Consider the following 24,387-nt stretch of genomic DNA (forward strand, 5'->3'; position numbering starts at 1 on the left):
CCGCCGTCGCAGTGTCCGTCCATCCAATTTCTATGCTGCTTCTCCTCACTCGGGTCGCGGCCGCACTGTCCACGGTTGAAATGGTGAACTCAAACGCTTCCTCCCGCTTCTTCTTCGTTGGCGTTATGCGGCCATTTTTTAAATGTAGGAATCGAATTGTTTTTTAAATGAACGATTCCAGGAGAATCAGAACTTAGTCCCGGATCCCAGCCCAATTTTAAGCAAATAAAAGTCGTAATGTTATGAGGAAAAATAATGTCATTTTTTTAATGAACACATTGTTTTAAAAGTAATATTAGAGTATGAGGAAAAACACACAGTTGTCATTTTTGGAGAACTGTGTTGCGGGGGGAAAAGTTATACTGTGGAAAAGTCATAATATTATGAAAAGAAAATTACAAAGATTATTTAAGGAGAACGTTGAAATATCTGGAATAAAAAAACAATTACAATACAGTAATATACGTAACTTCTTAGCATATCTTTGTACAAAATATCAAAGTTGCAGTCTTTCATTTTTCACTATGTGGCTCTCTATAAAAAAAAAAACCTTTGGACACCCCCGGCTTACAACACGTGTCCAAAGGGACCCTAATGCACGGATGACGCTAAACGCTCTTGTTCATTTGTGCTTTATTGGCAAAAACAGAAAGTGATTGGAGAGATCCTAAAACACGTGATTTCATGGAAAAGTGCAAAATGTATTAACTAATAGTTAGGATTGTACCTTGATATCATACCTTTAAAGAGAGATGACAGCAGAAGGCCATGAGAGGGTGATAAGGCAACAAAAAAGTAGATATTTTTAATGTGAGGCTCCAGAGCAGGCAACACACACACGCGCGCGCACACACACACACACACACACACTGTGTGAAGATTTTGTGAGTTGGGGGCGGCGTGGATGATTGACAGGGACTTCACCGAAGTCATAAAGCAAAGAGGAGCGGCCAGGAGACCTGCATGGCAGCATGTGGCCAGTAGGGGGCACGTAGCAGCATCATGTTTCAATCAACTTATCATTATCAACTTATTGATCATGTTGCTTTTATCCACTGCACTGCTTCTCCTCTTTAAGTTTGCATAAACATTACTTCTACTATTATTACACACTCAAGATCAAAGTGTCATTTGTTGGCTGATCAGAGGAATGTTTCTAATCTAAAAAGAGAAGGGGGGGGGGAATAAAAGGAGACCCCCCCCAAACCTAAGAAATTCAGACTTTTAGAAAACAAGAGAAAGCATAAAATGAAGCATCAAAAATATCTGTATGCTAGCGCAGGGAAAACAAACATGGATGCCCAACAACGCCAGGAAGGGTGGACGCGAGGGGGCGGTGTGGGGGCACAGAGGGGCTTATGGTTCAAAAGATGTAGTCGCGGGTCATCTTGAGGGACGGCATGGCCTCGTTGACGTTCTGGTCTAGGCGGTGGTATTCCACCGTGTTGCGGGAACAAAGACTCTCCTTCCAGCGGCGGCTCTGAGCCAGCAAGAAGATCTGGACGTGGATGAAGAAAATGTCACATGAATCTGTTTGGATAATACACACGCTGTGCTTTACCTTTACTTACAACACTCGCTCACTCGTCTTGCACTTCCACTCCCGTCCTCCAGAGGTGATCATGAGTCATCCATTCATTTATACCAGAGGTCTCAAAACCACTACTGCTACCACTCTTAACAACTGTCTACAAAACAAGTGCTGCAAGGCATGCTGGAAAGCAGGAAAAGTCCCAGGCACAACAGTGACGCCCTTTCCCAGCATGCCTTGCGGCACCTTTTTTATGAACAGTTGCCCAAAGTATAAAGTATATATTTAAAATCAAAAGAAAAGTGCTTTCTCTTTTTTGTGTGTTCTAAAGATATAAAAAGAGGCAGGTAATTAATGCACTTTAACGTAATTAATGTGCGTGCGTGCGTGATCTACCTTTTGCGTGTTAAGTTGCTGTGTGATGGTGGCAGCGTTATTTCTTTTATGACACTGTTATGCTGAGTATTGACTTCCCGCCCTTTTCAATGTGTTGACAAGTTGATTGCGCGTTCTATTTTGGCCACTGCTTTGCTCAAATGAAGAGCAACTTTCTTTAAAGCAAACAGCAGTGCCTCCGAGCATTTTGGGCCAACTCTAGCGAGCGCCACAATACTCTATTTTTATATTTATACTTTATGCCACGTATGGCGTAGCATAGCTCAGGCTGATGACATCCTCTGGTGGTGTTTGTTAGCAGCATGGGGCCCATTGCACAAAACTAGGGGAAGGGGTTTAGTCAGGATATCTTCGTTATCCCGGCTCGATGATCCAGTTGCACAACAGTGGGATTGTGGAAAATGGGATATGTTCTGACTGGGGGTGCTCCGATCGATCGGCAACCAAAAGTATCGTCCGATTTCCGTGTAAAAGCACGGTATCGACATATGCCGATACTTGCTTTATAACGCTGATCAGCTCTGCTGCTATTGCAGCATCCAGCCTATAGCGACCGTCTCCCGCCCACTTTCCCTTCACAAAGCCAAAAACAAGCACGTCTGCCGTGTGGGACTTAGCTGTCGTTGTAAGAGTGATGTAAATTTTGTGTGTGCGTGGCAGTCTGAGGTCTAAAGCGGATAGCCCGAAAAGTGGTTCGATTCGTCGGACTGGATGGCCGGCTGTCGACGGGGAATACGGGTTGGTGTGCTGTGTGCTCTCGTATCGAAATTCTCCTTAAAGAAGGCGTCTGATCCTCTACTTTGAAAAAGTATGTCAATTATGTTTTTGTGTAAATTTTATGGTTCCACTTTCATATCATGTAGCCCAGGGGTCACCAACGTAGTGCCCATGGGCACCAGGGAGCCCCCCATGACCACATAAGACTAGTGCAAGCCTGCTTTTCATTTAGATTTTCACTTAAAAATGTGAGAACACTAGAAATAAATGCATTCTGAAATACAAAATGTGAGTTGTGGATACCAGCATTTTGTTAATGTTCTGCTAAAACAAGCATATTCGCTTTGTTTGGGTTGAAATAAGCTCTGAAAATAAAAAATAAATGTTACAAAAATTTTCATTTTGTAAAAGTAGCTCTGACAACAAAAAACGTTGGTGGCCCCTGATATAGCCAACACTACATTTAAAAATGTACACTTGTACACACTATGTGATTGGTATCGGTCAGTCAAATTTCACTCATGGATAGGCCTGTCACAATAATCGACAAAACAATTAATCGAACGATAGAAAAAAACAAGGTTGATCATTTTGACGCCTCGATATGCATGTTAGTGAGCGATACAAACCAAACCGTCATTACAGAGATGGGGGTGGCTTGATTTGGTGCGCGTGCATTAATTCCGGTAAAAAAATTAACGTAATTAACCGCTGTGATTCTGGGGTGAACACTTGATGCAGCCCAGCCTCACCCCGACTCTCCCAAGTTAGCGGTGGCTCTGTGTGATAGGATGCATACGTCATACGTGGACAAGAAGTGTATGTGAGGACTGACCTTCCTCTTGTTGTGGTAGGTGATGTAAATGATGGCCACCAGGAAGGCCAGGATGACCAGATGAAAGAAGAAGTGCGAGTCCTCATCGTCTGTGTTGTAGAGGGCGGGCCCCTTGTAGCTAGTGTCTTCCTTCCTGTACGGTGCTTCCACTCGGATCACCGTCTGGTCTTTGGCGTTGTCGTCGTTGGCTTCCAGGCCGTACTCTGTCTCCAGGTCTTCGCTGTCGGTGTAGTTGTCCTGGTCGTCGTCGTCGTCGTCGTCGTCATCTTCTCTGTATTGATCTGTGACGTCTTTGCCAGCGGGCTGCAGCAGTTCTAATTCAAGGTCCTGCAGAACGGCGGTTGGGTTCTGAGTATCTAAGGATTTAGAGTCCAAGGCGGTGGTCTCCTCCACTGCAGGTTTGGTCGGTTGGGGGGTTTTGACAGAGGAGGTGGTGGTGGTTTTAGAAGCGGCAGGTTTGTCTGTTGTAGCCACGATGTCGGACGTTTTAGTGTTGGTCTCCTGTAATCCTGCACGCTCAGGTCCTTCAGACATTTGCTTCGGGTCACTCACAGGGGAGCCGATGACGACCGGAGCGTTTCCATCCTCTTTTGGCATCTTGGGTTGACTGGACACCGTTTGGTTGATTTCGGGTTGCCGGATCTTGACTGGTGCCGAGGCATTGCTGCTGGGTTCTGCTGGATTCTTCACATCGGTTGAAGATGTGGTGTCCACTTGAGCTGCCAAAGGTTCTGTTTGCGTGCCGTCTTTGCCGCTGGCAAGGGGAGGACTTTGAGGCCCGTTTGCGGTCTTTGCAGGTTCACCTTTGAAGTGGTCAGAAACAGATCATAAGCATCATCTTTTAGTCAGGAGACACACCGTGGTGTAACCAAAAAAAAACAGCACTTTGCCACTCCAGTGGAATTGAATTGAAATTTCTTACACAGCTCAATGCAATCTTGAAAACACCCGCTGTAACTTTAGGGCGTTGAGCCGAATCATCAGAAGATCCGGTACACACCTCCGGGGGACCGGCAAGTAAGATTGGTTGAAAAGCAAAATGTGAAATGGAGCCACCTGGAAGAATGATCTTTCTGCCACAGCGTGTCTTTGGGAACAGTTATGTCATTTACGATTGTTTTATGTATGTAAAACTATAAAAGCGTGTTTTGTGTGAACAATTTTGATAGTCGACTGCTGATGACAGATGTGCGACATGGCTGACTTCCGTTTCCGGTTGTCATTTTGGATGCTAACAAGGACGTTTTGTGATTAAAATACATTAAGAACACAGCTGCACTCACGCAGTATATTAATAGCAAGCGCCAGATTGTACGCTAACCGGAAAATGTAAAAGGTTCCGCTGTAATAAAAAAGTCACTTTTATTGCAAATGTTGATCTGACATCGGAGGATAACATCAACAAATTAGACACGTTTATGGGCATATCAATTACGCATGGTTTTCTTGTTATTCTTTTTGAACACTACCCACAGGGGTACTTTTTTGCATAATCCTAAGAATTTCCCAATCCAATATTGATATCGTACAGTATATCAGGCGGATATCAGCAAAAAAGATAAAATTATCGGATTATATCGGCCTGCATCTCAAATTTCCGATGTTGGCACTCTGATACGAGCAGTCAATTCCAGACTCCTCACCGCGTCTGTCCAGCAGCTACCGGATAGAGCCCATGTGATCACAACAACAGTGTTTGCTGGCGTGCTAACAAGCGGCAGCAATGATGTCAGCCGTGGCAGCAGAGTGCAACACTTGTTGTGCACAAACTGTGAAGTTTAATACGACCAACCTCATCGCAAACATGAGCGGCATCACACGGGAATCTCCCTCGACTTCCGAGCACACTTAAATCCAGCAAATTGTACTTCCACATTACTGACAAATAAGAATATCCACTTACTGTTTTTATTTCTATTTCTATTTATTTCGAACACACATACACACATAATAAAAACAATGACGCTAAACATTCTAACGTAATTAATAAATTACGAACCGCCATTAACATTCTATTTTTGACAGCCCTATTAAATATGCTTTTTTTTTTTTTTTTTTTTTTTTTTTTTACTAATAATACACCTTATTCAATCACGAAACAGCAATCATTTAATTCATTCATTCATTCATTTTAGAAAACCTGCCATAGACTGAGGGCATGACATTTGAACCTCAATGTAGCGAGGGACGACTGTACATATGATTCGGCTCAATATTGGTATCAGCCGATATTCAAGGCTGCAATATCGGTATTGGATCGGAAGGGAAAAAGTTCCATCGGGACAATGATTGTTGGCCTTCAACGAGGAATGTAAGTGTGTGGCTATTACAGCTGCTAAGTGGGTGCTTGCGGTAAACAAGAGCGTTGAATAACCACCATTCAGACACAACCTGAGATGATCCAGCGTCAACGTACTCTACCGTCTAAATGAATAGCAGATTTGAAATCCAGTCCAGCAGTACAGCCCTGTTGTGCGCCAGGCAGCGTTGCTCAGAGGAAAGACACCGGGGGAGGGGGGTTTTGAAGCGCTGAGGCATGGCGTCCACAAGGAGAAAGGAGCTATTCATCAACACGGGCCACCATCAACACTCAAGTGAACAGGCGGTCTTTGTGGAAAGGTAACATAAAGAACACATTCACAACCTACACGCCCATGCAATACACCTCAATGTTACCCGCTGGATGTTAGGGGTCTCACGAGGCGAGTCGATGCACGAGAACGAGAGGAGTTTTTAACATTAATTTTAAGAAAAGCACAATAAAAGAAAGTCTCACTCGTCAAACCGTTTTTTTAACTTAACCGAGTCACAAAACAATGCAGGCGGGTTTTGAATAGGGATGTTCCGATTGATCGGCCACCGATCAGTATCGGACGATTTCTGTGAAAAATCAAGTGATCGGCATATGCCGATAAATGCCTTTCGACACCGATCAAATGTGGCTCGGACTACTACAGCCTGTGACAATCCCCACGTGCAGTGTAGTAGTGTCTTGGGCATCGTGCTCGTCCCACTTCCCTTCACACTGCACAGTTATTTTGTTGCCAACTTGCGTATGTAATAACCGCCAAGCTATCGAAAAATGCTGGCTTGTAATGAGAGTATTGAGCGTTTGTAATGGCGACCCGTGTTTCATTTCACTCCGTTGAGTGACGTAGGCTGCTTAGACTTCACTCTTCCACCAGATGTCGCTAATGTTGCTTTTTCACTGAAGCACCAAAGTTGTGAATCTGTTTCGGCACAATTTGAAGGAGAGCCTCAAAGCTTCACGAGGCTTCATCCGCCCATCACTACTCGGTATCGGAATCGGCAGCATAAAACCCTGATCGGAGCATCCCTATTTTTGAGATGTTTGTCTTACAAATTTATGCTAAACAACATCATGGTCAATATTTCTGAGACCAAATAAACCACTATTACATTAATTGTAATAACAATAATAATAATAATAAATCTTTAGAATGCAATATTTCCCTTAATACATCATCTTTTACCGGTAATTGGTGCTGTCTGTCAAACATTTGCAGCATTTCTTGAAATGCTGGCTTTTCAATTGTATTAATTACCACTCATTGTCTGTATGTATGCTAGCGGCCCCGCCTCACCCGCAGAGACAAAGCGACTGCATGAGTGACTGGAGGTCTCGCTCTGTTCATTGTTGTTCTATGAAGCGTCTCGGTGCCGAGCCAATGCCCAGAGTGAACTCCTTCCTGCCTGACAAGCATGTACATGGCAATCTATGGAGGCAGGTCTTTTTTTCCTCTGAACAAGAAATCTCGTTGAATCACATAAGATCTCGTGACACCCCTACTGGATATGTATCTACTGTGAGCACTATTTATACAGTTCAGGCTAGTAGTACTTTTTAAACCATCAACATTCAAACATTTTTATATGACAGAAATTTGTCATTTATATGATCATTTTTGGACTCTGTTGGTCCTCTTTCTGGGGTCAAAAAGGTCAGGGATAATGATCTATTTTCCCCCAATGTTTAATAATAATAAACTTGGAACTCTTTGTTGGCTGATCAACAGCAGATGATAAAACATTTTACAGCACACATTGAAAAGAAGGGGGAAAAAAATCAATAGCTGTGACCTTTTGCACCACAATAAACCACACGGGCGGTCGGAGTCCATTCAGGCACGACACACGCTGTTGCTTTTACCATACTTCAAAATAATTATGTTTTTTTTTTATATTGTACCTCACGAAGCGCCAAAGCTTGCATTAACAAAGCACACATGACAAGGACATCTGGAACACGTCAATATAGCGCATCACCACAAATCACACACTTTTTAACTCAACCAAAGAGGTATTCATACCTTTTTATAATCCCGAACGACCGATCCCAACAACGTATTTATACGTCTTTCACGTTATTTTGCGCGAGAGGCAAAAAAGAGGTGATGATGCAACTCTCCATTAATGCATTAACACTTCCGAGCAATTTTAAGCCATAAACAGTGGTACACGTATACTGTATATTATACATGTATTATCGCACATTTATAAGCGATTACCAACTTATGGTGAATGAAATGTTTTTTCGGTGGGAAAAAAACGCCTATTTTTTGGAGGGGCTATTTTCTTTAACCAAAATTGTGGGGGGGTTAAAAAGTAGATACAAAAAAGCGGTATCGTATCGGTCTTGAGAAGCAGAAAGTAATCTGTATCGGTTTGGGGGAAAAAAAAAGGATATTGTGCATCGCTACTCAACAGCCTTACTTTATTTACCTTATTTAAATGACAGTGTAAATTGTTTTTGATTTTGTGGATTATTTTTGTGGTCTTTCTCTAGTTTGGGTTTTTTTTTAAGGTTTTACTTAGCATTTATATCTACCGAGGAGCGATCACATTACAGACCCAGCTACCCTGTGCGTGTGTAAGAAGCCTGGTGCTCTCTGCAGTTGAGTATGAGCATGAGTACAATGAAATAGTGTGGCAGAGTGAACACTTTCAATGGTTTATCAATGAAAACTTTCCGAGTTGAAAGGTAAACTACATGTCCTAGCGGAGAAAAGAGTGTGTAACAAATAAATGTCACAATTTAACTCTATATGGGGTTTTGTCTGTAAATAATGCCATACAATTAAAATAACAACAAATGTTTGTCACACAAATACAAACTTGTGACAAAAGACGTCGTCCTGTCAACCAAAACCTAATAGGACTCTGCTGGTGCTAGCATGACCTGCTAGCCAGCCAGCTTAGCGGCGTAGCCCTGGCAAGCTAACTACCGAAGGATCACGCAAGCCGGCAATAACCGACACGAACACGACTTTACCTTCCGAGGTGGCATTCGTCGGAGCCGACAGGCATCCGCCGATCAAGAGCTGGAGATAAATGAGCAGGGAGAGGACGCAAATGTTATTCCTGCTTCGTCTCATCGTCGCCATGTTTTCTGGGACTGCTCCAGTCGTGATGTGTCGGTAGCGAACGAATCAGCTCACATAGACGGCTCTTTGAAATGAACGATCCACAGGAGCCGGCTCCAATTGAAGGCCGATTAGTTTTTTATCCTCGTCTTTTCTTCTGTTAAAGTGTAACGCAATAGGGGCGGTTAAAGACACACAGCACACGGAGGAGAATCCGTTGAATGCCAGTCTTCAGTAAAGACACAAATGTTGCTTGGATGCTGCATTTTCTTTTTGTTTTGCACTTAAAATACTTGCACTTTAAAATAAGTAACTCTTTTTACGCAATAAAATGTGAGGAGCCACTTGGGACCCGAAAGAACCGGCTCTCTAAAAAGAGATGCATTTTCCATCACTATGCTCCAGAAAGAGGGGGGAGGGGGCGTGGTTTAAGCAAAATTATGATGCGTCATCGCTGTGGGCATTTTAAAATAATAATAACATAAAAAATACAATCTGTGGGCATTTCGATCAACACAATTTAGAAATGTTTTCTAAAGCTTTTAAACGTCACCACGGCTTTATTATGGAGATGAATGTGACTGTGAGATCACTCGAATTTTGAATCAACGGAAGTGGTTGCCATGGTGATGCAACTTCTTTTAACTGCTAGAGCTATCACTTCATGTTATACATTTCTTTTCAGGCACCAATAGTCTAATATAGGGGTGTACAAAGTACGGCCTGGGGGCCATTTGTGGGCTGCGACACATTCTAAACATATAATTTCACAAGAAAAAAAAACTGCAAAAAATGAAAAACTGTGCAGTAATTTTACAAGAATAAAGCCAACATGTTAACAGAAAAAACGTTGGAATCTAACAAAAAAAAGGGAATAGCATTATAATATTAGGAGTAAAAATATCATCATTTTAGTAGCATAATGTTGAAATATTAAAGAGAAAAAAACATTTTGACATTTTGTAATATTATGAGAAAGAAAATACCAAAAAAAAGTTATACCGTTATGAGAATAAAGTTCAAATATTATGGAAATAAAAGTCTTAATTACGACAAAACAATTTACAAGAGAGTTGAAATACCTGCAAAAAACAACAGCAGAAGTGGGGGAAAAACAGCTGCAATTGTACAAGAATAAAGTCAAAATATGAAGAGAAAAAACTTGTATTCTAACGAGAAAATTGTTGCTATTTTGCTGAACAAACTCGTACTATTCTCGTTCTATTCTGAGATTCTTTTTTTAAGTCGTCATTTTATCCGAACAAACAAAACAAGGGAATGAGGTCAAAATATTCCGAGAAGAAAATGTATATGGTAACGGTAATGGCTGAGTTTATTTCAAACATGCATACAAGTTGCATTGGAATACATCACATCGTACAATTCACACTTTCACGTGTCCAAAAAGGAGTAGGAAGAAGCAAAACTTATATAATCCGACCCCCCCGTCCGTTTCACATCAATGGCAAAACATTTGTTCACTTCCTGTATTACAAATGCACGCTTTTCCAGTTTTAAACACATAGAAAAATGATAAGGCAGTTTAATAATGTGGTACAATAGGAGTCCGTGTTTATAATCGCTGTAAAAAATGTGTACTTGTATAGCTATTTCCCCATATCTCCACACAATCATTTATATAAGGTAATACCAGATAACAATAGAGAGTATGGAGTGATTTCTGGTCCACAACAAATTTAGCTTTATTCAGTTTATAAGTATTTCTTGCCACTTTATGTTGTGTATTTTCGTTCACCCTATTAATGTCTACACCATCTATTTGTTTTTGCGTATAAATGTCCTTTCTGCTATTACCAAATAGCATTATTTTAGTTTGACTGCTTTTGTCAAAGCATCTTTTCAGTATAGCCATTTCATGTGACTTTTTCATGCAGTAGTATTGTCTGCAAATAATATTAGCTTTAGGTCTTTTGTGGCTTTACAAATGTCAATCATGTAGAGGCTGAAAAGTTTTGGTGCCACTATTGATCCCTGGGGTACACCGCATGATTTATATTTAAGCTTGCAGATGCGTATTCTTGTGGCTTCACATATTGCTTCCTGTTTGCAAAGTAGCTTTTCACCCGACCCTATGAAAACTATTGAAGAAAGTTGAAATATTTTGAAAATTAAAAACAGCAAAAACGAAAAAATAAAGAGCAAAGCATGAAGTTGATAATAGGCTTTTTCAAGTTTTTATCTTTAAATATATAGAACTTCTTAGAATATCTTTACAAAATATCAAAGTGGAAACATTTTTCCCAATGTGGCCCTCACTGGTAAGGGTTTGGACACCCCGGCTCTGACACCTTTGTCATTTTCATGTTTCAGGAGTGTCAAAATCACAGAAAAGTACACAAAGCCGACTGGTTGAAGATGTTTATTTATTCAGGAAATGACAATACCGTCATGAGCACTGCGCACGATGCCCACAAAAACATCAGTGGAAGACGAAGCACTTCCTGTACGCGTCCAGTAACTCTCATCCTCAAGTAAGCAGCTATCTAACCCCGTCTTTGCCGCATTATTAAGACTTCACAGGTGGATTCAACTACACACAGGACTGTCCATAAAATAGTTTTGCTAGAAGCAACAAGACAAGAGACAGAATGTACACATGGGAGTGTAGTGCGCCTGTGTGTGCGTGTGTAGTGTGTGCTACTGCCAGCTGCTTCCATCTTGTTCTCTGAGGAGCCAGCTGAGCAAAAATAAATGATTTCATTGCCTTGTGACAGGCAGGAATGCTTATTGGTTCTTAAGCTCTTTTGCATGTTCTAATCTTCTCTTTTGTCACGTGCTCAAGGCTACTTGTTCCCTTCAAACTTCTGTTTTGTTCTCAAAACATAAATGTTCCCTTAAACGTGGCGGTGGCCCCGACTCAGGCGACCGTTTCTCGTCCAGCTGTGGCACATCTGGGGTGGGGGCAGGGTAGAGTGGGTACGTGAGGGCAAAATCATTTTTCCTTATAATTTACGTAATTCAACAGGGAATATCGGTTCGGGAGGTCTGGCGGGATGGGGGGTGGGGGGGGTGCCTTCTGCAGCGACGGCCTCTACGCCTGGAACTCGAGGCCGAGGCCTAGCTTGTGGCCGCCGGCGTTGATGTTCTTGCCGTCGAGGAGAGCGGAGAGAGTCAGTTTGATGCCTGCACGGGATGAGAAACGCAAATAAGCAGTCATTCATGCCCATTTTAACAGGGCTACCACAAAAACATCAAACATAAGACATGCTTGGAGGTTCTACTGTAGACAGCAGATCCACTCTTTCTGTGGGGGTTACCTTATCGGACCCCCGACAAATGGCAAAAAAAAAAAAAAAAAAAAACGCAAGTAATTGATAGGCCCATAAAAAGACCACTATTACAGGATGTGCACCGCTCTTATTGTGAATGCTGGAATGTATTTTGACTGTTGCTAAGTGAGATCGCTAGCTGGGTGCCTCTTGCAGCCGTGGCTGTCTTTATTTCACGCACAAAGTCAGTGAACATGGCCATCCTAAATCGCCGGGTTACATCACCTAAAACACAACTTTGGCATTAGCATGTTGTGCTAAACTAAGCTAACTCAGCCAGTTTACACCGGCCATTGCGGTACGTGAGCTCATGCGCGGTGAAGAGTGTCTTCACGGTCTAACTTCAGGAGGCGGCTGGTTAGTGTTTGTGAGGACATGCTGCTGTGAATGAGCAGTCCGCTGGAGGAATGTTTCGCCACACAAACGTTCCTTCTCCTCACGATTACAGCATTTCGTCCACCATGTGTCAATATCCGCAAGCATCTGCGTTTCACAGTAGACTGTGTTTTTATTGGCCAATTCCCTTAACGCAAAAATGATAGGACCCTACATGATGGCCACTCACCTGGCTTAAGAGTCTGAGTGTATCCCAAGCCGATAAGGCTGGAGTTGTTCACCTTGGCCTGTCAGAGACAACATAATCATCAAACATGCTCAAAAGTATCATACCAACACACATGCCGCTGTGTGTGTGTGTGTGTGTGTGTGTGTGTGTGTGTGTGTGTGGGAATAATCAATGAGATTTTACACTCATTTGCTTTGCATAAAAAACTGTAACATAACTCTAAACACAAAGCTAAGATGTTTTGTTCTGCTAGCAGAGCGGTGTCCAAAGGTTTTTCCAGCGAGGGCCACGTAGTGAAAAATGAAAGGATGCAACTGTGCCACTGTGATATTTTGTCGATACGCTAAGACGATATATATTTCAAGAAAAGTACATCTATGGGTGAAAAGGCCTAAAAATATCAACTTCACTCTTTTTTTTCCCCCATTTTTGCTGTGGCTTCTGGTGAATTCTCCAAATATTTCATCTTTCTTCTTAAATAAGTTTTACTGACATATTTTGCCTGTATTCCCATAATAGAACTTTTTCCCCAAACTAATTTTCCAATAATTACAACTTTATTTTGTTTGGTTTGTTCCTCATAATATGATGACTTTAAAAATATAACCTATTTTTTCTTTAATATTTAAACTCTAGGCCGCACGGTGGCATTAGCCATTAGCATGTTGGCCACACAGTCAGGAGATGGGGAAGACCTGGGGTTGAATCTCTGCTTGCGCATCTCCAGACGTCCGTGTGTGCATGTTCTCCCCGTACGTGCGTGGATTTCCTCCAGGTACTCCGGTTTCCAAAGACATGCATGTTAGGTTAATTGGCCGTAGGTATGAATGTGAGTGTGAATGGTTGTTTGTCTATATGTGCCCTGCCATTGGCTGGCCACCAGTACAGGGTGTACCCCGCCTCTCGCCCAAAGTCAGCTGGGATAGGCTCCAGCATGCCCCTGCGACCCGAGTGAGGATAAGCGGCATAGAAAACGCATGGATGGATTGATTTCAACTCGATTCTACTAAGAGGATATTGTTTTTTCCTCATAATATTACAAGTTTACACTCGCAAAATTGCAACCATTTTCTCGTTCGAATACAACTTTTTTCTCTTGACTTCATTCTTGTAAAAAAAAAAAGAGCTGTTTATTACCATTTTTGTTTTTTTGTTTTAATTTTTACAACAATTTCAACTTTTTGTAAATTTTCTTCTCATAATTATGATTTTATTCCCATATTTTGACTTCATTCTCATAACTTTAACATTTTCTGTGAACTAACTTTCCAAAAATGACAGCTTTGTTGCTTTCATTACTGTCTTTTTTAAAAAAGTCAACTTTATGCTACTAAAATATTATGGTATTTTCGTACAATTCCGTCTTTCTTGTTAGATTACAACTTTTTTCTCAATATTCTTGTAAAATTAATTTTTTTTTTCCATAGTTTTTCTTGTTACATTTTATTTTTAGACTGTGCCACGCATTTATAGACCTACACTGAATTACTTTTAGCATCTCTAAGCTACACAATGTAACAAAGCGGCCTCCATCCTTTGCTTTTCATGAAGTGGCCCTCGCTGTTGTACATAAAGCTCAGACTAAAAGTGCCAGCCAGTCGTAAAGCTTACACACCGAGAAGGATGCGTCGGGGTCAATCTGGTACTTGGCAGCGATGCCAAAGCGGGTGTTGCTGTTACCGGCGGTCCACGCCAGGTTGACGGCCGTCTCCAGCTGCTTGTTGACCTTCTGGTAGATGGAGCCGCCAAACTCGGTGCCATCGTTCCTACAAAGGGAAGGAAACAAAGTGGGATTCAAGGTCTCCAGCGGTCCGGTGCTGCGGTGTCCCAGAGCGGATGCACTTCATCTGACCTCACAAGACAGAAACAGACTTAGCTGAGCAGCAGGGGGGCGCCACATGCCCCGCCATTGCCCTCTTCACCCACTGTGTGTGTGGCATTAACTGGCTTGTGTCCACACATTCAGTATGCTCAATCCCATCAGCCGAGTGTAAAAATAACTGAAGCAGCTGGACAGCGTCGACTCTAGAACACGAAGCACTGCTTTTTAGCTCGCCAACTTGCTTACACGTTTGTATGCAGCTGGAACTCGTCCGTCTTGTATCCCACGGCAAAGTTGCTCTGGGTGATCCTGTTCCTGCCAGCCTCAAAGGTCATCTGGTAGCCGGCCAGCCAGCCCTCGTAGCCCACCACGGCGGCGCCGTGCACGGCCGTGCCGTTGATGTCGTAGTTGACGTCGCAGCCCAGGTTGATGTGCTCGCACTTGTAGCCCGTCTTCAGCTTGCCACCCTTTTTACTGCAGCGCAAAGGGCAGGGAGGTTACACAACTCCAAGGGTTCCATTTCTTGCTCAAGCCGTGCCATACCCGGTGTTTGGCGAGAAGGAGGAGTCAAAGGTCAGCTTCAGGCCCTTGGCCAACTGCAGAAAAGAGTTTTAAGCGGACTCAGAAGGAGCAAGAAATCAAATGTTTTACGTCTGCATGCGGTCACCAACCTGGTCTTCGATGGTGATCTCGGTGCCCAAGGTGTTGTCGGTGTTCCACTTCTCCGTGAAGGTCAGCCCGTGCTCCGCCCACTTGTACTTTGTCTCCAGGGACCCGGCCACCTTGCTGGTCTCGGTGTTGGCGGAGCCTGTGCTGGTGAACTCCTGTGCACGGAATCGTAACGACGACATCGGTATTCAAGTTCAAAGCCTGCCACAATTACATTTGGACCGCCACAGACGGATTCGCCGTGTTTGCCCTGCTGCACAGACAGCCCTCGCTTACGGTGTTTGTAAGCGAGGGCTGTCTGTGCAGCGTGTGGTTCCATCTCAAACATCCACACATCCCCACTGATTGAGAGCTCAGTCGGGCAGCGCTAGCCATTGAGCCCTATGGAGCCTAGGAAACATGTTTTTTAAAAATATTTTCATTAATCTCCCGTTGGTGTTATAAGGCGGATGCACCCATGTCTGCCGCTGCACAGAATGAAAGCAACATCTGCACGTCAATACTTCAAGTTGTGTTGTTCAATAAGCTTTAAAAACATGACATCATGTTGCACATGTCTTATGACGAGGGCTGTCAAAAATAGCACGTTAACAGCAGTAACTAATTCATTTAACTAATTACATTCAACTTTTTAGCGTAATTAACGCATACACATCATGGCAGGCCGGGCCACTCTATTATGACGACAGTGTAGCGTCCCCACAGCAATAGTACATTACAGCAATTTAACTCATCTTATTTGTCACGTATTGTGGAAAACTGTCAAATTAAAAGCGCCATAAGACTACAGACCCACCATCCACCAGTATGAACTAGGGATGCTCCGTTCGATCAGCCACCAATCATCCATCCATTTTCTATACCCCTTCTCCTCATTAGGGTCGCAGGGGCATGCTGGAGCCTATCCCAGCTGACTTCGGGCAACAGGCGGGGTACACGCTGGACTGGTCGCCAGCCAATGGCAGGGCACATATAGACAAACAACCATTCACACTCACATTCATACCTATGGACAATTTAGAGTCTCCAATGAAGCTAACATGCATGTTTTTGGAATGTGGGAGTAACCGGAGAAAACCCACGCACACATGGGGAGAACATGCAAACTCCACACAGAAAACCCAGGGGAGAATCGAACCCAGGTCTTCCCGAGCTCCAGATTGTGACTGTGTGGTCAACATGCTAACCACTAGACCACCGTGCAGCCCGGCCACCAATCAATATCGGACAATTTCAGTCAATCACCTCTGGCTCATACTATTGCGGCCAGCAGCCTATCGCGATCCCGGTGTGCGGTGTAGTGTCTTACTCTAACGCATTGCAGAAGCATCCCCCCCCCCTCCTTCCTTCATATTGTGCAGGCCTGTCAAAGGCAAACATCTGCCGCCTGTGAGTGATGTAAGATGAAAAACATGCCCGGGGAAATTTCTGGCGGGGGTAGCACTTTAAAAAGCTTTAGTTTAATACGGCATTTGAAGAACAAACACGTGACGTGCGTATGGTGAGTTTTGGAGGCTCTCGGCGTCATCAGTCCATCAAACGGTGGACAACACTCGCCCGTGTGTGCCTGACAGTCAGAATGCTAAGCAAATAACCCGAAAACCCTGCTAGAGCTCCAACAATGTACTCTCACATGCAAAGTCTCCTTAAAGAAGGCGTCTCATCTGCTGGAAGTGTCACCAGTAATACGTGTTCTCTTGGAAAACTAAGTCAAATATGTTTTTGTCTAAAGGAAGGTGATTTGATGCTTCATTTTTTCATACCATATAGCCAATAGCAGGGGTGAAGCCAGGAATTCTGGCCAATTTCACTCATTGTGCAACAACAAATATTAAAACATTAGCACTCAATAAGGTCATCAAATCTGACCTTCATGCATTCCCACATAGTATCAGCATTTGGGAGCAAATATGAGGTGACAGAATGGGGGGAGGGGGGAACAGTATAGTAGTCTATCTGTGGAGTGTGGTAGAAAGTTAGATGGTGCGTTCAAGGCCTGTCCAACAAAGTGGGATTAGTCGCCACTCGCAACAAACAGCAGAAACTTTGGGATTTCTAACTGTATATTAAATACAATATTTCCAAAATGGATATGCATTTACATAAAAGTCGATGTAGTTATATACTGTATGTATATGTACACACATACATATATACATATACTGTATATATACAAGTATATACATATACATTCATACATACATACATATATATAATTTTTTTTTTAATCATTACGCCTGAAAGTTTTCCCGCCGGTGATTGGGGACCCCTGCTGTACGGGAAGCTCTTGCAGCTATACTCCACTCTACTTTTTAGCAGCTGTGTGTCGGTGTAGAGAACAGTGGTGGGGTAGCCAAAGGGGGCGGACCTATACGCGGTGTCATGTGTGGATTGGTGGACAAAGAATGGTCATGTGCAGAATGGAAGGACAAAGAAAGATGTCATCCATTGTTATTTCCTGTGTGAGAACCTCCTTGATTGGCACTATACGCAGCATCCCGCCTACAAACAGGAGACACGAGGTGGACCAGCTGGAATGTAGCTAATGTTCCTAAGCATGTTGTAGAATCGGCGCGGTGGAGCGGCTATCAGGGCAGGAGGCTGCTCGGCTTGCGCTTGAAGCAGATAATCTCATCACGACTGCTGCCGTCTTACCAGTCCATTCTCAGACTTTGTTTTTAAGTCCAGCTTGATGAGCCCAAAGCCTGCAGAGAGACGACAGCACAAGCAAGGGGGTCAAAGTGTGCGTCTGATGATCGGGAGTTGCTAAATATAGTATTAAAATATCCTGAGGGACACTCGTTGAGCTTTGAGTAGGAGGGTGCACATTGTTTCACACACAGCATGGCGCTCACCGTATCCCTTGGTGAAAACATCCCTGGCAGACTTTCCCAGGTCAACGTAGGTCGGAGGTACGGCCATGATCTGCAAAGACGGGTAGGATATCGTAATGCCTACTGAGAAAAAGCTGTAATTTGAGGAATAATGAGTGAAAATAATGTCATAAAGCTGAAATATTAACTAAATATTTTTTTAAGTCATAATATTATGAAAAACTAAATTAGGTTGTGGAAAAAGTTATGTTACATGAATGAAGCCAAACTATTACGAGAATAAAGTTATAATTACGTGAGGAAAAAGTTGAAATGGTAAGAGCAGGGGTGCCCATTACCTCGATCGCGAGCTACCGGTAGATCGCCACGGTAGTTTGGGTCGATCGCGTAAACGTCACGTTGTAGTTGTCATATGACATCAGTCAGCTGACCTTAAGCTCCCCTCCTGATTCGCTCTTGCTCCCCCGCGGCGTCTCAAGCCACACATGGGAGATGCGACTTTCATCTTTATTATTCTGATTACGGATAAACTAACTCAGCGGTAAGACGCTTATATCTGTAACAAAAGTTATCCGTTCACTTGTAGCGGCTAGTTATGTAGAAAAAATGTCAGCTGTTTGACGGCTTTGCGTCATAAACTCCACTACAGAAATCCGTGTTTTCTACACGTTGGCTTCTGGAACTACGTATTATTTCATGATGAGATAGAAAATGTGCCCATTGTGGAAACCTTTTTAATATGTTGCCTTGACTTCGGCTGCATTGTCTTTTGCATCATCATTTTAAATCCGACATGTGTAATGTTTGATAGCAAATGCTAACTGGATGTAATACATTAACTGTGTCTGCTATTGAACGTTATGTAGCAATATTGACTGACATATTACCAGCACTCAGGTTATGTACACAACAATGAATTTAGGAGTTATGTGTGATTATCTTTACTTCCATATTGAATATAATTATGACAAACTACTTTCATTACCTGCAAACTTTCAAAATGTGAATGTGAAATACTAATCATTAATATTTACAATAGTACTTCAAAGTTTATCGGTTAGATTCTATACATTTTATGTGTATATATATATATATATATATATATATATATATATATATATATATATATATATTTATTTATTTATTATGTGTGTGGTATATAATTTTGACTTGTAACTTGTATGCTGAAAAAGTGCGTGCACCCCTGATATAACGTACATAAATATGTACTTTTTTAAAAATAAATATAGTAAATATATTTTCTATATTTATAGTAGTACGTAGATCAGGGGTCACCAACGTTTTTCCTTGTGAGAGCTACTTTTACAAAATGAAAATGGCCAAGAGCTACTCATTTTTGTAACATTTATTTTCAGAGTTATTTTAAACCCAAACAAAGCCAATATGCTTGTTTTACCAGAACATGAACAAAATGCTGGTGTCCACAACTCACATTTTGTACTTCAGAATGCATTTCTTTCTAGTGTTCTTTCATTATTAACTGAAAACCTGAATGAAAAGCAGGCTTGCGGGCACCTCATGTGGTCGTGGCCGCGGGCACCACGTTGGTGACCCCTGACGTAGATCTTTGGGACTTGGTCATTTTAAAAGTAGCCCGCAGGCTGAAAAAGTGTGAGCAGCCCTGGATTAGAACACTTCAAAACAGCAGAAATGTAAAAAAAAAAAAAAAAAAGCTGCTATTTTATAAGAATAAATTCAAAATAGTGAAAAAAATGTCACATTCTAATAAGAAAAAAAGCACTGGTTGGTTGGGATAAAGTTAACATTATGGGAATAAAGTCATAATTACAAGAAGAAAATGTACAAGTTGAAATAGAAAAAAAAACCAGCAGAAATGAAAAACACAGCTGTAATTTTATGAGACTGAAGTCAATATATTGAGAAAAAAGTTGTATTCTAATGAAGAAAAAAAGTCACATCTACCTATTCTGCTCTTTTTTCACCACTTCTATTATTCGTTTCATATGGAAAGTGTTGGCCGGCCACAAATAAATAAATGTATGGGAAACCCTGGGATAAAGATGCAACTGCGGGGAAACGTGCTTTTAGTTTTCCCAGCCATGCAGAATTGTGAAAAGACATTTCTGTCCCCTTCTTGAGCAAGATGTCCCCTCTTTGGCACCATGTCGCGCACGTTCTACCCCAGACATGTTACAATAGCACGGCGGCTTTCCCTTCAGAAGAGTCACGCAGGCCTCGTGATAACATTAAGCTGCATTGTGATAGCGGCGACACCGAGAATGTGAACAAAGTAGCGCAGGAGCGTCAAACGCAACGCGGGCCACGTCGCAGTTATGGTTGTGTTGCGGTGAAACCATATTCATGTGTAATCGCTTCACCATATTATCAAACATTTGATTATTTACTGCCTTGAAATCACAGGTTAAGATGGCAAGCAGAAACTTGAATATGCAGGAATTGTATCATTCATTGGAGACATAAAATAAACAAACCTCCTGTACAAATTGACAGAACACACTTGGCAAGAAAGATGAAGTGCCTTTTGTATTTTTTTATGTAATAATATAAATATATTAAACTATTTTTAAATAAAATAATTAATACTAGGGATGCTCCGATCAATCGTCCACTGATCGATATCGGTCTTTTTCCGTAAAAGACACATGATCGACATATGACAAAAAAAGCAGATCGCACGAACCAATCGGCGTGCGGCAGCAAATCCGACACGTGTGCTACGTCACGTAGGGCTGCCAACAAAACGGTGCATCTCGTACTGACACTTTGTCCTTTATTGCCATCGTGTTTGATCACTCCCTGGTCAAACCGATTGCCGTTCGACTTTTCTTGCATCTTTTACACACTGTGCCTGTCTGTCACTGGTGGCAGCGAGCTAGCTAGAGTTATCCGCCTATCTCCTGGTCTTTGGACTCCAAATGTGACTTTTTGGCACAGTGCCATTTTGTTTTTTAAAACCAAACAAGCAATACGGTTAGTTGGGAGCTCCTTTTTGTCCCACGGAGAAGTTGATATCACATTCATGGGGTACGTGCTAACTTTTTCAAGAGTCACTGAACAATTTAGCTGTCTTGTTGTCATGATACTAGTGATGTCTTGTCCTCCAAACACCATGTGTGTGCTTGTTTCATGAACATAAAGCCTTACGATGGTGATACTATCACAGGGGTCTCCTAGCTCGCCAGCTGATTTTGAGGAGCTCACTAAAGGCTCAGAGAACATTTGCTTCAACTCTTAGTAGTTTTTTTTATTAGAACTGTTCAATTCTGCCTTTATATCATGACAAATAGCACAAAGACGATCACCACACTGAGTGAAGATGTGCTTGGTAAATAAAATAGTGTACAATTGAAAAGTTGCCAGCCATAAATAAAAGACAAATACTTGACAGCTCTAATCTCTAATAGTGAGGAAAGCTGGACACCCCTGCAACCTGGAGACTCTTATTCATTCTCTTTTAACGCAAGCACCACACATTTCTATTTCGTAAACATTTATTTCTATCATTTCAATCTCTTCACTTTGTTATATTCAACTACAAACAAATCAATTGAACAATGTATTTCCCATTCGTATTACTCCAAAACATGCATCAAATTAAATTTGGGTGTGTATCAAATAGCGCAAAAATCCTTTTGCACAAATAAAAGGCAAATAAACAAAGACAATCCACCCAAAAGCTTATTTTTTAATAATTTCCTATTTGCCAGGGGCCCTTGGAATTGTCTAAGGGCGGCCGTGGCCAATACCACTCATCATAAACACATTGAAAAATGTACAGATATCATAGATGATTGGTACAGGAATCGGCAGCATAAAACCCTGATCACAGCATTCCTAATTAATAAAAATAAAACAAAAATTTTTAAAAAGTCTTTTTGACACGGATTATCTCCAGGCTTTCGCAGGCCACATTAAAGCATGTGGCGGGACAAATCTGGCTCCCGGGCACGGAGTTTGACACCTGTGGCGTAACAGACGAGCAGCAAAAATAAAAAAGCAGCAATCTGTTCTAGCAAGTACAGTAATAATTTGTTTATGGCGGTTTGTTGGTTCCAGACCTGACCGCGATAAGTCAATTGCCACAAAGTAGGATTCAATATTAATAAATGGAATATTTTTGGAGTTATGGCATAGAAAACCTGTTTCCAAAACACGCTTTTCAAGACATGAAATAACAGCCCTATAGTCACCTTTACACTCATATTACCCAATATAGCAGATATAATCAGAGAAAATAAAGACATTAGACATAAATAAGATAATATAGACTGTCTTATTTTTTCTGATTATATCTACTATACTACTACTAAATAAGGGACTCAGTCGGGAATCTCCGTTGGCCATCTGTGTGAAGTTTGCATGTTCTCCCCGTGCGTGCGTGGGTGGGTTTTCTCCGGGTACTCCGGTTTCCTCCCACATTCCAAACACATGCACGTTAGGTTCACTGGTGACTGCATATTGTCCATAGGTATGAATGGAACTGTGAATGGTTGTTTTGGCTGGTGACTAGTCCAGGGTGTACCCCGCCTCTCACCCAAAGTCAGCTGGGATAGGCTCCAGCATAGCCCAGCGACTCTAGTAAGGATTAAGCGGCATAGAAAACGGATGGATAAATGAACACAGACTCGCACGTCAGCAGTTCCTTGTTGTTTTTCTTATGGACAGCGTACTCCCAGCATACTTCCTTGCAGCTTTGAACTTGGATTAGCCAATACGGTAGACAAAATAAGAGTAAATAAGCATGTAAGACATGTAATTAAAACTTCTGCTCGAGTAGTGTCACAGTAAATGTGCTCCCTGGGGGAACCTTAGTGAGGAGTTTTGTGACTGTCTCATCAATTTTGTTTAAAAATGCATTGCACTTTTTTTTTTTTACCAATTCAACTACGAAACAGTCATCACTTATTCATAAATACATTTTTGAAAAAACGCGATGTAGTAAAGAGCCCCTGAGGGGACATGGAGGGGGAAAAAATTGACGTGTTAAAAAAAACGAACTTTTGCGCGACAACGCAATACTGTTTACATTAAGGGCATTGTACTTCCGCTACTTCCGTGTTCAGAGCGGATGTTTGCGTTGAAACTTCAAATTAAGAGCAGCACATTGGTTGAGGTTCTGATATGAATGTTTACTTATATGACAAGCGGTGCACACAAGTAAAAGAATCCCATGTATGGCTAATGAGTGTATTTCTTTTCCAGTACCAGTACTCAAAGAGATGTTTCCCCACCAACACTAGTTAGAACTGGCTGTTAGCATTTTATTTTCAAAAGATGGATAGATGGCCTTGGTGGGGGCTTGGAAGCTAGCTGGAAGATACTTGAGAGAAGGAATATCCTCCTCGAATGCAGGATTTCCACCGCAGTAAAAAAAAAAACAAGCTGTTTTACTACTATATAAAAGGCGTGAGACTGTGGTTTAAGTAAGACGCGTGTGGGTTCGAAGGGGTTCGGTGTAAGTGAGCCAAACTAGGTGATGACAGTCCATGCCCTCACGGGTTAGCATTAGCTTGCTTCCAAGGTGGACAGCGGGCAAACGCCCCCACTGATTCCTCTGTAGTATACGTGTGTTTGTAAATGTAACCCATGCTGAATTAAAGGGTTGTATTCTCGGCTAATTAGACTTACCAGGGTACGTTTGGCCTTCAACCCTGCTGCCATGACAAATGACCGCACCGTAAAGTCATTAGCCGCTAAGCTAGCAGAGGGCCTAGCAAGGCTGCTGCTGCTGCTGCTGCTGCTGCTGCTGCTGCTCTAGCAACAGTCCACCATTAGTCAATATCTCGACACGCAAACAGCTGCATGCTAACCCGTAAGACACGCTGAGGCCACAAATAACATCACTTTGCGGACATGAAATAGTCGTACCTCGGTGTGTGGTTTCCTTGTCCGGGCCGAGATAGAGCGTGTGGACTGCTCAACAGGGGAGGCGAGAAGGAGGAGTTGCGGCGTCGCGCACTTTACAAGTCACGCAATACGCTAGAGATGGTGGAGTATTGACCGAGTCGTTCAAAACTCGAAAGTTTTTGTACTGAACCGGGACTCACGGGTATTCATCTATGTTAACTTGTTCGCCTACCCTTAAAAAGGTAACATGTAATGTGGCATTAATTGTGCAACTGTTTCCTTGCCTCAAATCAACTCTCTGTCACTTTCTGTTCCTGCCTGTGCTGTTCGCTCGCTAACGCCGACCAAGGACTCAAAAACCCGCGCTCCCTCGCGAAACTACACTCATTTGATTCACTCGCCAACGCCGGCATGAGGGTGACGACAAGTGAATCATAAACCTGACGTGGGCTCACGGGCTCAGTGAGTCGTGCTGGGTTAGTAGCCGTCCAAAA

The 24,387-nt window shown here is 42.4% G+C and overlaps 2 protein-coding genes across 2 annotated transcripts; both read right to left on the bottom strand.

The window, feature by feature from the left end:
• Positions 1-780: 780 nt before the first annotated feature.
• Positions 781-8,939, bottom strand: c16h5orf15 (chromosome 16 C5orf15 homolog). Its single transcript, XM_054755989.1, has 3 exons — positions 8,773-8,939; positions 3,480-4,282; positions 781-1,498 (listed from the first exon to the last, which is right to left on the bottom strand). Exons 1-3 carry the CDS (start codon positions 8,882-8,884, stop codon positions 1,364-1,366), a joined length of 1,050 nt encoding a protein of 349 aa, XP_054611964.1. The 5' UTR covers positions 8,885-8,939; the 3' UTR covers positions 781-1,363.
• A 2,289-nt stretch (positions 8,940-11,228) lies between these two features.
• vdac1 (voltage-dependent anion channel 1) lies at positions 11,229-24,011 on the bottom strand. Its single transcript, XM_054755677.1, has 9 exons — positions 23,915-24,011; positions 18,065-18,134; positions 17,865-17,914; positions 15,212-15,364; positions 15,084-15,136; positions 14,787-15,014; positions 14,334-14,484; positions 12,719-12,776; positions 11,229-12,007 (listed from the first exon to the last, which is right to left on the bottom strand). The coding sequence occupies exons 2-9, from the start codon at positions 18,129-18,131 to the stop codon at positions 11,916-11,918; spliced, it is 852 nt and encodes a 283-aa protein (XP_054611652.1). The 5' UTR covers positions 18,132-18,134; positions 23,915-24,011; the 3' UTR covers positions 11,229-11,915.
• Between the last annotated feature and the right edge of the window lie 376 nt (positions 24,012-24,387).

This window comes from Dunckerocampus dactyliophorus, chromosome 16 (assembly GCF_027744805.1).
Source record: "Dunckerocampus dactyliophorus isolate RoL2022-P2 chromosome 16, RoL_Ddac_1.1, whole genome shotgun sequence".
Classification (NCBI taxonomy): Eukaryota; Metazoa; Chordata; class Actinopteri; order Syngnathiformes; family Syngnathidae; genus Dunckerocampus; species Dunckerocampus dactyliophorus.

What these genes read in the sequence shown, in the direction of transcription:
- c16h5orf15 (XM_054755989.1), bottom strand. Translation starts at nt 8,884, where the DNA reads ATGGCGACGATGAGACGAAGCAGGAATAACATTTGCGTCCTCTCCCTG. An exon ending in GACGAATGCCACCTCGGAAG is followed by an intron (nt 4,283 to 8,772) that starts GTAAAGTCGTGT and finishes ACCACTTCAAAG; the next exon opens with GTGAACCTGCAAAGACCGCA. An exon ending in CCTACCACAACAAGAGGAAG is followed by an intron (nt 1,499 to 3,479) that starts GTCAGTCCTCAC and finishes ATCCACGTCCAG; the next exon opens with ATCTTCTTGCTGGCTCAGAG.
- vdac1 (XM_054755677.1), bottom strand. Translation starts at nt 18,131, where the DNA reads ATGGCCGTACCTCCGACCTACGTTGACCTGGGAAAGTCTGCCAGGGAT. An exon ending in AGATCACCATCGAAGACCAG is followed by an intron (nt 15,137 to 15,211) that starts GTTGGTGACCGC and finishes TCTTTTCTGCAG; the next exon opens with TTGGCCAAGGGCCTGAAGCT. An exon ending in CACTCAGACTCTTAAGCCAG is followed by an intron (nt 12,008 to 12,718) that starts GTGAGTGGCCAT and finishes CATCCCGTGCAG; the next exon opens with GCATCAAACTGACTCTCTCC.